Source organism: Pteronotus mesoamericanus, unplaced genomic scaffold (genome assembly GCF_021234165.1).
Source record: "Pteronotus mesoamericanus isolate MK-2021 breed Mesoamerican mustached bat unplaced genomic scaffold, CSHL_Meso_final contig_164, whole genome shotgun sequence".
Lineage (NCBI taxonomy): Eukaryota > Metazoa > Chordata > Mammalia > Chiroptera > Mormoopidae > Pteronotus > Pteronotus mesoamericanus.
This window is the reverse complement of record NW_026555065.1, coordinates 31437668-31450091: the sequence shown is the minus strand read 5'-3', so window position 1 is coordinate 31450091 and position 12424 is coordinate 31437668. Positions and strand designations below refer to the sequence as shown.

Genomic DNA, 12424 nt, shown 5'->3' with positions numbered 1-12424 from the left:
ATTCCTCTTAGTAATCAAGAAACAAATAATCTTGCACTAAGTGGGAAGTGGCTTTTTAAAAATGCAAGACCATGTTCTTCCTTTGCTCCTAAAAAATATGGGTAACAGCATTGACCTAACTCATCAAGAAAGCACACTAATTTATTGATGTGAAAAGATCTCCAAGATATAATAAGATAAAATAGCAAGATGCAGAACAGTACATTTAACATGCTAACTTCTATGTATAGTAGTAAGAGGAGAAAAAAATATGTATTTTTACTTGTTCATATTTATATAAATCCTGGAAGAACACACAAGAAACTACTAAAAGTTGTTACCAGCAAGGTGAGGCAGAAAGGGCAGGTGGAGGACAGGATGAAGGTAAAATTTTTCATTGCTTGATTTTTTTATGTAATTATATCACCTAGTCAAAATTTTAATATAAGAAAACAGAAAAATACTAATTGAACTTGAATGTACATTTTCATTTCTAAATTCTTACACTTTACCTTTACATTTTATAACATTATATTCTTCAAAACACTACACCAAACCTCAACCTGATTAAAAATAAATACTTAACCCCACAAATTATGCTACTCTATACAGCTTTTTTGGGGTGAAAGTAATTCTACCATCAAAACAAGCCTTTCAGTTAAGCTTCAGTTCATCAAAATACTACAGTGTGATTTCCACCTGTCAGTCCTAAGTTTAAAAGCCTTCACTGACTGGCCATCTTGCCTCAAGAATAAAGTCCTTACTCCTCAGCCTGGAATCAGAGCCCTAAACAATTTAAATTTAGTCCCTCTCCACCATACCGCCCGCTGCTCCCATTCATGATTTCTTCAATTTAACCATTTCGATCGGCTAAATGATTAAACATTCCCGAATTCACCTGCCAGTCCGCTTCACCTCTCTTTCCCGTAAGACCTATTTCGTCTCCCCGATCTTCTTCCCATTCCCCATCCCCAGTGTTGGTTCTCTCCTCTGAATTCCTGTAGCACAGCCATCATTAGCACAAGCTACTTTTCACACATTATTGCATTCCCTTTTCAAAAAGTCAGTCCCTTTTGCTTTATTCAGAGTCAGTGGCTGAAAGCCAATTCTAAACAATGACAATATAACATACGAAGAGACAAGTAGGCACAGAGGGCACAACTAATTAAGGCTCGTTTTTTCCTTTTTTACACATATATCCTGTCTCCCATTTGGCTCACAAGCACTTTGTCTCATTACCAGTTTATAGCATGGCTTTAGGGCAACGTTCTGTTCAAAGTACAGGATTAACAAACATTATTGATGTTGATAAAAATGGCCATGATCGGGTCAGGGGAAGAAAGCCTAGCTTAATGGAGTGTGTTTTGATACCTATCCTGAGATTCAGGAAAAAGGCCATTTTGCAGGCATTCTGCAGGCTCCTTTGGAGAATAATCTCATCACCAGGATTTTTCAAAAACAATCCTTCTTTACATGGCCCTCCCAGTCATAACTCCCTTGACTTTGTGCTTTCATTCTCTTGGTCACCTAAACTTATACATTCAATTTGGGCTGGATTAGTTGAAACTTTTCAATTGAAGACATTTGATAAACAAAATGTGGTGTATCCGTACAATGGAATATTATTTGGTCATAAAAATGTGTCCTACAACTTGGGTGAACCTTGGAAACATTGTTAAGTGAAAGAAGTCAGTCAAAAGAGTCTGTAAGATTCCATATAGTATTCCATTCACATAAAAGCCCAAATTGCTCAATCTACAAAGACAGAAAATACATTAATGGTTGCGTGGACTAGGGAGATAGGGGTGCAGAATGATAGCTAAAAGGTACAAGATTTCCTTTTGAGGTGATGAAAGTGTTCTAAAATTGACTTACCTGTCAATACACCAAAAATTATCAATCTATATACTTTAAAAGGATAAACATTACTATATGTGGATATCTCAGTAAAGCTGTTTTAAAATAGAAATTGAAAACACTTTGTGTTCATGTACTCTCTCCCCGATGCATACCCCTCAAACCTAAAATTCTAGTGAATTAACTTTAAATTAATATTTATTACCTAAAATTAAGTGATTATCACTTGCCTGTAGCTACTTTTCTTGTCACACCTTAGTTTGTATTATATTCACAATTTCTTTTTGTAGCTTTGGGGGTATATTTAATGACCTGACATGAATATAGTAATATATATAATTGATGTATGCATATACACATAAAGTAGATGAGTACTAATTTCTGTTAGACATAAGAAATTACACTTTTGAATTAGGACATCAAATGCATAATTTTCATCTTGATTCTAGTATTCTATCATAAAACTCAACACCCTCCACTAAATATAAAAAGCTAGACACATGAAAGACTATACTTTTAGGAATCATTTCTATAGTTTGTTACTAGAGAGTTTCTCTGAGCGTGTAGAGAACCAGAAATGCTCTTAAATATTCCATCCCTCTCTGTTTTTCAGGTGGCACCATTCTGGTTCCTGATATATCTCACCAAGAGGTAGATCGGGGGTAAGAAAGCTGAACACCAAATGCAGCCCTCCTCTGACCTCCAATACCTGTCTGCCATGTCTCACTAGGAGCCTCTCATGTCCTCTGTTCCAGTCACACCTGTTGTGACAATGACCCACAAACATGTCTACTACTTTTTATAGCTGTTTTTTCTCACCCTGGTGTGAAATCCTCTTCCTCCCTTCCACTTTAGAAGACTTAGCTCAGTTTTCTCTAACTTTCCCTAAACAACCAATCCTCATGGCCCAATGTATATAATCTGTCCATCCTTTGGGCTCCCATCACATGTGACATGTACCTATTTTATACTCTTATATTAAAAATTAAGGGTTTTATATATGTATTCTTAAGATTGTACCTCTCTTATAAAAAAGAATGAAATCTTATCATTTGTGACATGGATAGAGGGGAAATAAGTGAAGGGGAAATAGGCTAAGTGAAATAAAGCAGAGGAGGACAAATACTGTGATTTCACTTTTACGTGGAATCTAAACAAAATAAGCAAGTAAAACAGAAACAGACTCAGAGAACAAACTGATGGTTGTCAAAGGGGAAAGGGGACTGCGTGAAAGGTGACAAGATTAAGAAGTACAAATATTGTGAGAGCTATGTATGGTGCCAGGTGGATACTTGAATTAGGGGATCACTTCACAAATTCCATGGTTGTCTGGCCACCATGCTCTTCACCCAAAACTAATATAACAGTGCTGGATATTGACTGTAACTGAAGAATAAAAATTTTTTAAAAAGATTCTTAGGCACTTAAGACCATTTTTATATTCTTAATTTAACATTATCTTAGCTGAGTGTTATGCAGTGACACTTTATTGATTAAAAAGCAATGTCTACAACATATCTCCTTAGATGAACAAGTTATGGTTGTATGTGTGTCTAAAAGGCCTGACAGTACTTCCTCTACAGCAGGTCTCACAGAGACAAATGACAGGTGCTGGCAGACTGCCTAGTTTCAGGTAGGGTTTCAGAGCTGGATGAAAGTAGAACTGATGAGTGGTAATAGGGCCACTCCAGAAAGCTTTTTGTTTGTGCTGGGCTCAGCTAAGCAGGTCAAATAATCCAAAGAATTACTTGAAAGTTTTCAAGTGTTCTGTCCAATCTGCTTCTTCCATATTATACTAATAATTGAAATGTCACCAGTAGAGGCTCATCCAGTACTATCCTTTCTCAAAAGGCACCTGGGCCTGAGTGGGTGGCGTGGTTTTCAAATATGCTGGCCAGCTGAACGCACGCTGATAAGCACACAGTGCAGTGAGCCACGAACTAAGGGCCATGCCCAGCTGGCTGTGTCACCGGGGGGGGATTTGATCAAGCAAAAATGAGGAGGAAGGCTAGAGCCCAATAGAGAAGCAATAAGGAAACAGAAAGTACTCAAAGAGAAGCTGGACATGAGCCAGCTTCACAGGTTGCCTGGGGTTGACAGAACTCTAATGAGCAGTGTAGTGGTTTGGCAGCAGATTTACCACTGCATTGTTAGAATGGAGTTCAGAAGAGTACAGTTGCTATTAATTATGAAAGAAGTTAGAGTAGCGGAGAAGAAAATGAAGAGGAAATATAATTAGGGCTTAACAAGGAACTGGCAAGAACGGAGCAGAAGTGGAAATCAGTAAACTAATTCAGAATTCATGAGTGTGGAAAGGAAAACAATCAGGAGGCAAGGGACAGAGGCAAGACTGGTTTGAGGGAAGTGGCCATTATGCACCATAACTTAGCCTTTCCTTATCACTTTCTAACATCTTTCTCTATTTTCATCATCTTGCCTTTTCCTCATCCTTTCCTAGCTTTACATTCCACACCACCTTGGTTCTTAGCTACTTGTCTGAGAAGCACATGGTCATACAAGATACGTGATCTCACAGCCTTTCCCGCCAATCTTGTCCTGTGTCCTAGCCTTATCCCAAATTGCACAAAAATGAATAAGTAATTTCATCTTTCTCTTTATTCTCAAAATATGATAGTATTAAAATCCAAGAGGTATTGGACTGGTCTCTGTGTGGTCTCTAAGACTTTGGGGGAGATAGATCTGAGTCCCCAGGAATGTAAGAACATCATCTCCAAAAGTTAGCAGCAATTATTACTGTTGAAGTTCAGTGACCCAAGTCAAATCCTGGGAACATTCATGGATGCGTAGTAGGCTTTGTCTTGGGCTCCAGTTCTTGGGAAATAATGGGAGGAGGGGAACAAAAGGCAGAACTGTTTTGAGAAGACAATTGAACAAAGGAGGGACAGGCACCAGAAGGGTCTGGTGGAAGAAGTGGGGAAAGTGAAGGACAGGGACCAGCCTCTCTTTTCTGTTACTACTTAAGGCTAGAGGCATGTCAGCCCAGCAAGAGTCCAAAGTAGGTAGTAGCTACTTGGGTCCCACAAGGGAGAGACCAGACCATTCCAGGGCTGGTTAATTGGCACAGGCAGGAAGTGGAATGCTAGCCATAAGATTGAAGACAAACTGTTCCAATTTCTCTGCAGCTCGTTTCCCGGCATTTAGTACCTCCTCATGGTTGGCTTTCTCACGGCTTTCATAATCCATGATGACTTTGTTAGTGATGAGGGAGAAGCCAAAGACTCGAAGTCCACAGTGCCTTGCAACTATAACTTCTGGTACCGTGCTCATGCCTGATGGAAAGGAAAACCAAGTGTCAGGATCCTCAAATGACATTTTTCCTCACTCTTTAACCGAATCTCCATCCATTACCTCATTGACAATTTAACATTTCAAAAAACAACCGGGAGGTGGGAGGGTGGAGGTAGAAGGTAAAGGGGAGATAAATGATGATGGAAGGAGACCTGACTTGGAGTGGTAAACACACAATAAAACATACAGATGACGTATTATAGAATTGTACACTGGAAACCTATAGAATTTTATTAACCATTATCACCCCAATAAGTTCCATTTTAAAAAAGAATTTACTAGGTAAGTTTTGCTGTCATGTATTAGAATATCAATACGGCTTTATTAAAAAAACTTTACAGATTCTTGAATAGACCTAAAGGATCAGAAGATAACTGCAATGAAAAGAAAAAAGGAAGTGACAAACAGTCATTTAAGTAAACATTATCCCGATATCAATGTCATATAACTGAAGTATTTTACAAAGAAGCTCTTTATCTGGACTGAACTTTGGCTCACAGGTTAATTTGGTCCAACTGGCCCAATTAACCCACATGAGTAACCTAAAGCAAGTCTCTTATTCAGGACTTCATGAAGATAATAAAAGGATTAGTTGAAAATGATTAACCTGGAATTGTGGAATGAGAATTCTATAGGTTACATGATTAAGTCTGAATACCTAAATGTTTTCAAAGTTTTGAGCTAACTTTGGGTTTATTCTAAGGTTTGTTAATTCTTTTTTTCCCCTAAGATTTTATTTATTTTTAAAGAGAGAGGAAAGGAGGGAGAAAGAGAGGGAGAGAAACATCAATGTGAGAGAGAAACATCAATTGGTGCACGCCCCCAACTGTGGACCGAAGCTGCCACCCAGGTAAGTGTCCTGACTGGGAATCGAACAAGCAACCTTTCACTTTGCAGGGCGATGCCCAATCAACTGAGCCACACCTGTCAGGGCAGGTTTGATGATTCTTAAATTTCATATTTAGCTAATTTTTTAACCTTGTTTTTTTTCTCTTCTAATGTAAATACTATACAGTTTCCTCGAAACACTTTTGGTTTAGCCCACAATAATCATATTAAATTTTTTTTTAAAAGATTTTTTTATTTTTAGGGAGAAGAGGAGAACACAGGTTTCTCTCCCTCTCTTTCTAGACATAAATTGGTTTCCCCTCACATGCCCCCAACTGGGGATTTGGCCTGCAACCCAGGCATGTGCCCTGACTGGGTTTTGAACCTGCCAATCTTTTGGCCTGCAAATCAGCACTCAGCCCACTGAGCCATCAGCCAGGGCTCATGTGTTAAATTTTTAATGAACAATATGGTAAGCATTGTTAAAATTTTCAAAACAGTAAGCAAAGCATCAGCTCAATGAGTGTTGAGTTTAGGTTGTTCCATATTCATAAAGATCAGGGCTTCAGAGGGCCTTACCCATTTCTCATCAATATTACCATTGCAATGCTTTATTTCTGTAACTGTCTGTGGTAATTTTGAAGTCAGTTCTAATGACGTAGCTCCATCTTCCAGCCAGAGATACAGGGGTGGCTATGACCGTTGTTAGAATAATCCTTAGAAACAGTTATCAAATCAAGGATAGGCCATTAGCATTACAGCCGCTAAAGCCCTTGATGCTGAGTGGGGAGGTTTGATGTTATAACACACCAAACTTCACCACCTTAATAGCTTTCTAGAAATCACTTTCTAGAAATTCAGGCTTCCTTAAGTCAGATCTTGTCTCAATCCACTATCAGGTCTATACTCTTTTACTTCTTCCCATCTCTATTTTACCAGATCCCTCCCTCTTTAAGACTCTAGCCAAGTACCCCTTCTCACCAACAGCATCAGCACCCAGCTTCTGCAGCATACGGCACTCAGCCACAGTCTCAAAGTTGGGGCCTGTCAGCATAACATAGGTGCCTTCCTGTAGCTCTCTCTTCTCCCCCATTTGTTTCCAGGTAGAGTGAGCCTTCTGTCTCATCTCCCGGTCGTAGGCATCAGACATGGCAGGAAAACGAACTCCAAATCTAGGGCACAGGTTGTATTATCTCAGATTAATGGAAGACAGTGAGCTCTCTCCTCACTTCCAGACAAGTCCTTATACCTCCCATCTATAAACAAAGGAGCAAAATAAATACCTTTCATCATTGGGCCCTATGAGAGGGTTCTCTCCGCAGAGACCAGGTAGGTTTATGTGATCACGGATCAGCATGATATCTCCAACCTCAAACTTGGGGTTGAGCCCTCCAGCTGCATTGGTGACCACTAGGGTGTCCACACCCAGAAGTTGGAAAACCCTCACTGGGAATGTCACCTTAGAAGCAAAAGATAAAAGATCAGAAAGTGTTCTTTAAAATTTCACCAATCCACTATGCAGATGTGCATGCTATACATCCTGAATGGAGGGAAACAAAACTCGACCTAGCCCAGGCAGTTAGGCAATAAAGTGGAATAGTGAACTCTCTACTCCTTCTTCCAGCTCCAACTAGACTTACGCTCCTAATTTACCTTCCAGGGTGGGTAGCCTTCATACATGTGGAATCTGCCCTGCATCATCACACAGGCTCTGCCATTGAGGAACCCAAATGCAAGTCGACCAGCATGGCCTGGCACTGAATACAAAGAAAGGGAAATGAATGGGATGATGTTTTCATACAACATATATCCATTGAGCACGTGCTATGAGCCATCCCACTGTGCTCAATATGTGAGAATATAATTACGCAAAAGAAAACATTATTATCGATATCTTCACTTTCAGAAATTTTAGGTCTAGTAGAGACAGAAATTAATCATAAAGTTACAAATAAATACATACGTACATTTTAAGATTGGAGCTTTGGGGTAAGGATGTTCAATGTGAACATACATCAAAGGAAGAGGGGGAAAGGGTGTTTTTTTAAAGAAATTTCAAAAGAATGAGAAAGCCACACTGTAAGAGAATAAAAGTAAATAAAACAAAACAAAAAAACAACAAAAAGAAGTGGGTAATACTGAATGCAATACTTAGACTTTTCCAAAATTTCCAAAATTCCAAAATGTGTATTCCTAGTTATTACCCTAACTAAACTATATGTATCCTCACTTCTGAAAGGGAGCTCATGGTATATTCTGCTTCCTAAAGAGGCTACTGAACAAGGGCAAGGAGCCCGAGATTAGACCCATACAAGTCTTCTCCATTAGGACCCACAAAGCAATACTGGGGGAATCCATGTCCATGATGGAGCACACAGGGGCATGGGAATGCAAAGATAACTCCCCACACAGATGTAATAACCAGTACTGCCATTTTTTTTATCTGGCATTTCTCCTCTAATAGACATGGCCAACTCATCCTTTAAGGAATGGATAGTCTGGGAAAGGAACCAAAACCAAAGGGAAGAGTTGAGAGATACTCAGAAAGAGAAGTTTATTTAAAAAAAAAAATTACTAGTAATAGAACAGAAGTGACATTTAGGAAAACTCAAAGGGAGTATAAATAGTACGCTGATAAAGTTTTAAAAAATTAATCTACTTATCATTGTGCAAGTGCCCTTACTAAGGGGGGTTGGGGGAAGGTAGGCAGACATGGCAGGTGGAGCCAACGTCAGTCACTACTATCTCCTTTACAAAACGTTGCTCTCCCTCTCTTTTCGGTATTTCCTTCTCCAACCCCCATTCCCATCTTCCTGCTCTGGTCTCCCACTCTTGCTCTAAAAGGTTTGGAAAATTAACTGAAAAATTTGTTGAAAGTCCTAACTCTCCAGGGGAAAGAGGAAGAAAGGTAGAAGTAAAAAAAAAGGATTAAACAAAGGAAGTTGATTATCTGAGAAATTATTAATAAGCAAACCAAATAACTTTGTTCTTTACTTGAAACTTGCTCCTTTCTCACCTGGCCCTTTTCTAAGCCTTAGTTGTAGCACTTTCCAGCTGCTATTAGGATGATGGGAATATTATCCTCAGGTCCCTCAGAGCTCCACTGTGCACAGAGGACATTTGCCTTTATCCATCCAAAGAGCAGTGTGTCAGTTCTGGGTTCTGTGTATTCATGGATTATCCATTTGCAAGAATCTAGAGGTCTGTGTATTCATCTGTTGCTGTTCACTAGCATAAGCCTAATCCCAGGACTGAAGCTAGAGCTGGGGAGGTTAGAAATAGCAGGAGGACACAGGACAAGGGAGGGCGCTTTTGTCTTGGGAGTTTATAGGCACTTCTTTTTCTGTTTAAGCTTAAGAATGATAGACATTGGATAGGCGTGTGAGTATGTGGTGACTACGGTGTGTTTGGGGAGGTGGTGTAGACCTTAAGGAGCTCTTGGTCATTAAAGCATAGGAAATATGTCATCGTATAGTACCATTGACACACACATGCCCTATTATTATGAAATTTTTCTTTCTTTCTTTCTTTCTTTTTTTTTTTTTTTTACATCTTATTTATTTACTCTTGGAGAGAAGAAGGGAAGGAGAAAGAGAGTGAGAAACATCAATGTGTGCTTGTCCCTTGCGCTCCCCCTACTGGAGACCTGGCCTGCAACCCAGGCATGTGCCCTACCCTGGGAATCGAACCAGTGACCTCCTGGCTCACAGCCTGGTGCTCAATCCACTGAGCTACACCAGCCAGGGCTATTATGAAATTTCTTTCAGGGAAATTCCATTCTAATGTTATTCTAACACGGGTGGTTTATTTTCCTCTTTTATGACAGGTGTCTTTAGTCCAATGCTATAGAGGATAACAGGTCTGGGCATAGAAGCATTGCCCTCCCCTCACAACCCCACCAATAGGCCTCGTCCCATCCCTTTCTCCTTCTTGCCAGTACCTGTACTTTGGGGAAAGTTTGGTATCTCACTGTAGTCAAAGATCTGGGTCTGAGTTAATCTATTAGCCAGACCTCCTAAACCAGAACCACAGATCACTGCCACTTGAGGTCGATGCTTGGTGTGGCACAGAAGCCATTCTGCAGTGTTCTGATAATCTTCATATGTGAATCTAGAAAAAAAAATCAAAGTGAGTTTTACTCCCATACCAAGAGCATCATAGACTAATCACCTTTACTACAGAAAGGCTGGCAGGGACACCAAGGTGGCAGGGGACACTGAAACGAGCCAAAGAGCTAGCTGCTCCAGAGCGGAGGCTCCTCTCTCAGAAAAGGCCACACTAAGCTCACCCACTCATCCACTCCCCTTTCTGAATCGGACCCACTGAAAGTCTGATATGAAATTCACTCCAGAGCCTGACAAAAGCTAATGTTTCCACCACCTGCTCCAACTCATTTTGCTACAACGGTTTAGGCTCCTAGAGGTTAGGTTTAATATCTCTCTTAATGACAAAGATTTAGAGAGGAAGGGACCACAGAATCCATAGAAGCAGAGCTGAAATAATCAAATCAAGGAGGGTAAGGGGCCCTACCTATCTTATGGGCTCAGTTTAAAAATTACTTGAAACCTTGTTATTAATGAGCTCCAAAGACCTAGGACCCCATAAGTCATGGTTCAGCTCCCCTGAATCTTTCCCCCACTTTTCCCCCTGCTGTGTTCTTCTCCCTGCCGTCTCCCATCTTTTCTTTTCTTCTGAAGTTCTTTGCCCTTCAGAGACCTAAAGATATACATTTTACAGAACCCGTACATCTCACCCCCTTCTCCCAATCAACCTAGAATTTCTCTCAGAGGTCCAGTTCAATTCTCACACCCATCTGGAAAGACCAAAGCTTCTTAGGGGCGGGGGAGCGGGGCGGGGAATTAAACAGAGCTGAACACAACTAACTGAGCCTCTAGAGGAAAATCCTGTCCTTCAGAAGCAGAGCCTTTGAAACCAAGATGACCTTGCACTACCCCAGACTACCCTCAGGAAAATAGCTGAGTAAGGGACAGGGGTGAGGGCTAGAGAGCTGCGGCCATAGAATGACAGGGAAGTGAAGCAGTAAAATGGTAAAAATCTCATCAGTTCGCCTCCCCAAGAGCTGCAAAGGAAACGAAAGAAGCATGGAGCCCTGGACAGAGTAGAGGACGTCTTCTTTGGCCATCAGTCCCCCAAGATCACCCTGGATCCCTGGGCATCCAAAAGCCAGTGAACCCTAACACTGCAGACTTAGACTAAGAGTTCCAGGACCAAAGCAGAGATAGGGGTTCTCCGATGTGTGAGGTGGGTGAAAGGATAGTCAGCCCCATTTGCTACTGTGGCACAATTTGCCTAGCAGGCCTATGACCCTGTTAAACATGACTGCCATTTTACTCTTCTGAGCTTATGTGCCCAGGACTGGAAAGCAAGAACTGAACTAACGGCTCCTTACAGCACAGGCAGAAGACAACATGGGAACAAACTACAGCCTTCTGTTACAATGCCCCAACTGCCCAGGGGCCACACAATGGCACCCCTGCCCACCCTTTTTTAATTCAATTATAATCCAATAAAAGCTCAAAGCCCCTCGATGCTGGTGTATCTCTCCACACCATGCCCCATTCCTTTCTTGGAGAGTGAATAAAAACTTTCTTCTCTATGTGAATTCTTTCAACAGCTCACGCCACCTACCACCCTAACAGTGGGGGCAGTGGGCAGCTTCTGTTACTCAGTTCACTATATAAGGAGTTCCTTCTCTCCATGGAGACTCCATCCCCAAACTAATTGGATCTTCAATTTGGAGGGAATAGGTCTGTTTTCGAGGGATGTGAGCAATATTTCCTCTGAAGGAAGCACTCTAGATATGGTCACAAAAAATACCTCACGGCTTTACCTAGTCTCTAAAATGGGAATCCGTGAAGAGTACAAGAGGTGAAATAACCTCTTCCCTGAGGGGAGGAGGGCACATGAGTCCCTCTACACTTACATCCCAAAAGCAAACGCGCTCACACACAAACACACACGAACACACGCAGTGGCTCCCTTTCCGAGTAGACTACACTATTACTAACTCGTCCCATTCCTTCTGTGGTGGCGCCACTACAACTCGATTCCCACGTGCGCTCCTGCTGGCGGGGCCGCCCCACTGCTCTGCTGCTGCGTTTCTGACTCCCGGCTCCTCGCAAGGGCTCTGCTTCTCCACGGCACTCGCTCCCTCTCCTGGCCACATCGGGGCTCCGAGAGTACCGGGTTTCCAGGTCTCGGTGAGAGATTTCCCCTCCCCAGAGTCCTCCGAGGTTCCCCGGGCCTGGTGCCCACCTCACCGGTTCTCCATGGTCTCGCCGACACCCTCTCAATGAGCCTGCCCTTCTGTGCAGCGTTCTGCTCCGCTGAACTGAGTTTCCGTAGCTGGGGGCGTCCACACAGTTAATGCACAGTAAACCGGACGCTGTCTTATAGCCTCAGCCCAAGAGCACCAGCCAATGGCAGCCAA

At 41.6% G+C, this 12424-nt stretch overlaps 2 protein-coding genes and 1 pseudogene across 2 annotated transcripts in view; 1 reads left to right on the top strand and 2 right to left on the bottom strand.

Annotated features, from left to right (window-relative positions):
* Nucleotides 1-5087, bottom strand: part of RNASE10 (ribonuclease A family member 10 (inactive)) — a 23150-nt gene extending 18063 nt beyond the window's left edge. Inside the window, exon 1 of the mRNA XM_054565641.1 lies at nucleotides 5002-5087. The gene's annotated coding sequence lies outside the window, so the exon portion shown is untranslated. The remainder of the gene's footprint in view (nucleotides 1-5001) is intronic.
* Nucleotides 2341-2415, top strand: LOC129064489 (uncharacterized; annotated as a pseudogene).
* PNP (purine nucleoside phosphorylase) lies at nucleotides 4400-12424 on the bottom strand. Its single transcript, XM_054565640.1, has 6 exons — nucleotides 12255-12424; nucleotides 9914-10083; nucleotides 7627-7730; nucleotides 7257-7432; nucleotides 6955-7145; nucleotides 4400-5126 (listed from the first exon to the last, which is right to left on the bottom strand). Exons 1-6 carry the CDS (start codon nucleotides 12263-12265, stop codon nucleotides 4909-4911), a joined length of 870 nt encoding a protein of 289 aa, XP_054421615.1. The 5' UTR covers nucleotides 12266-12424; the 3' UTR covers nucleotides 4400-4908.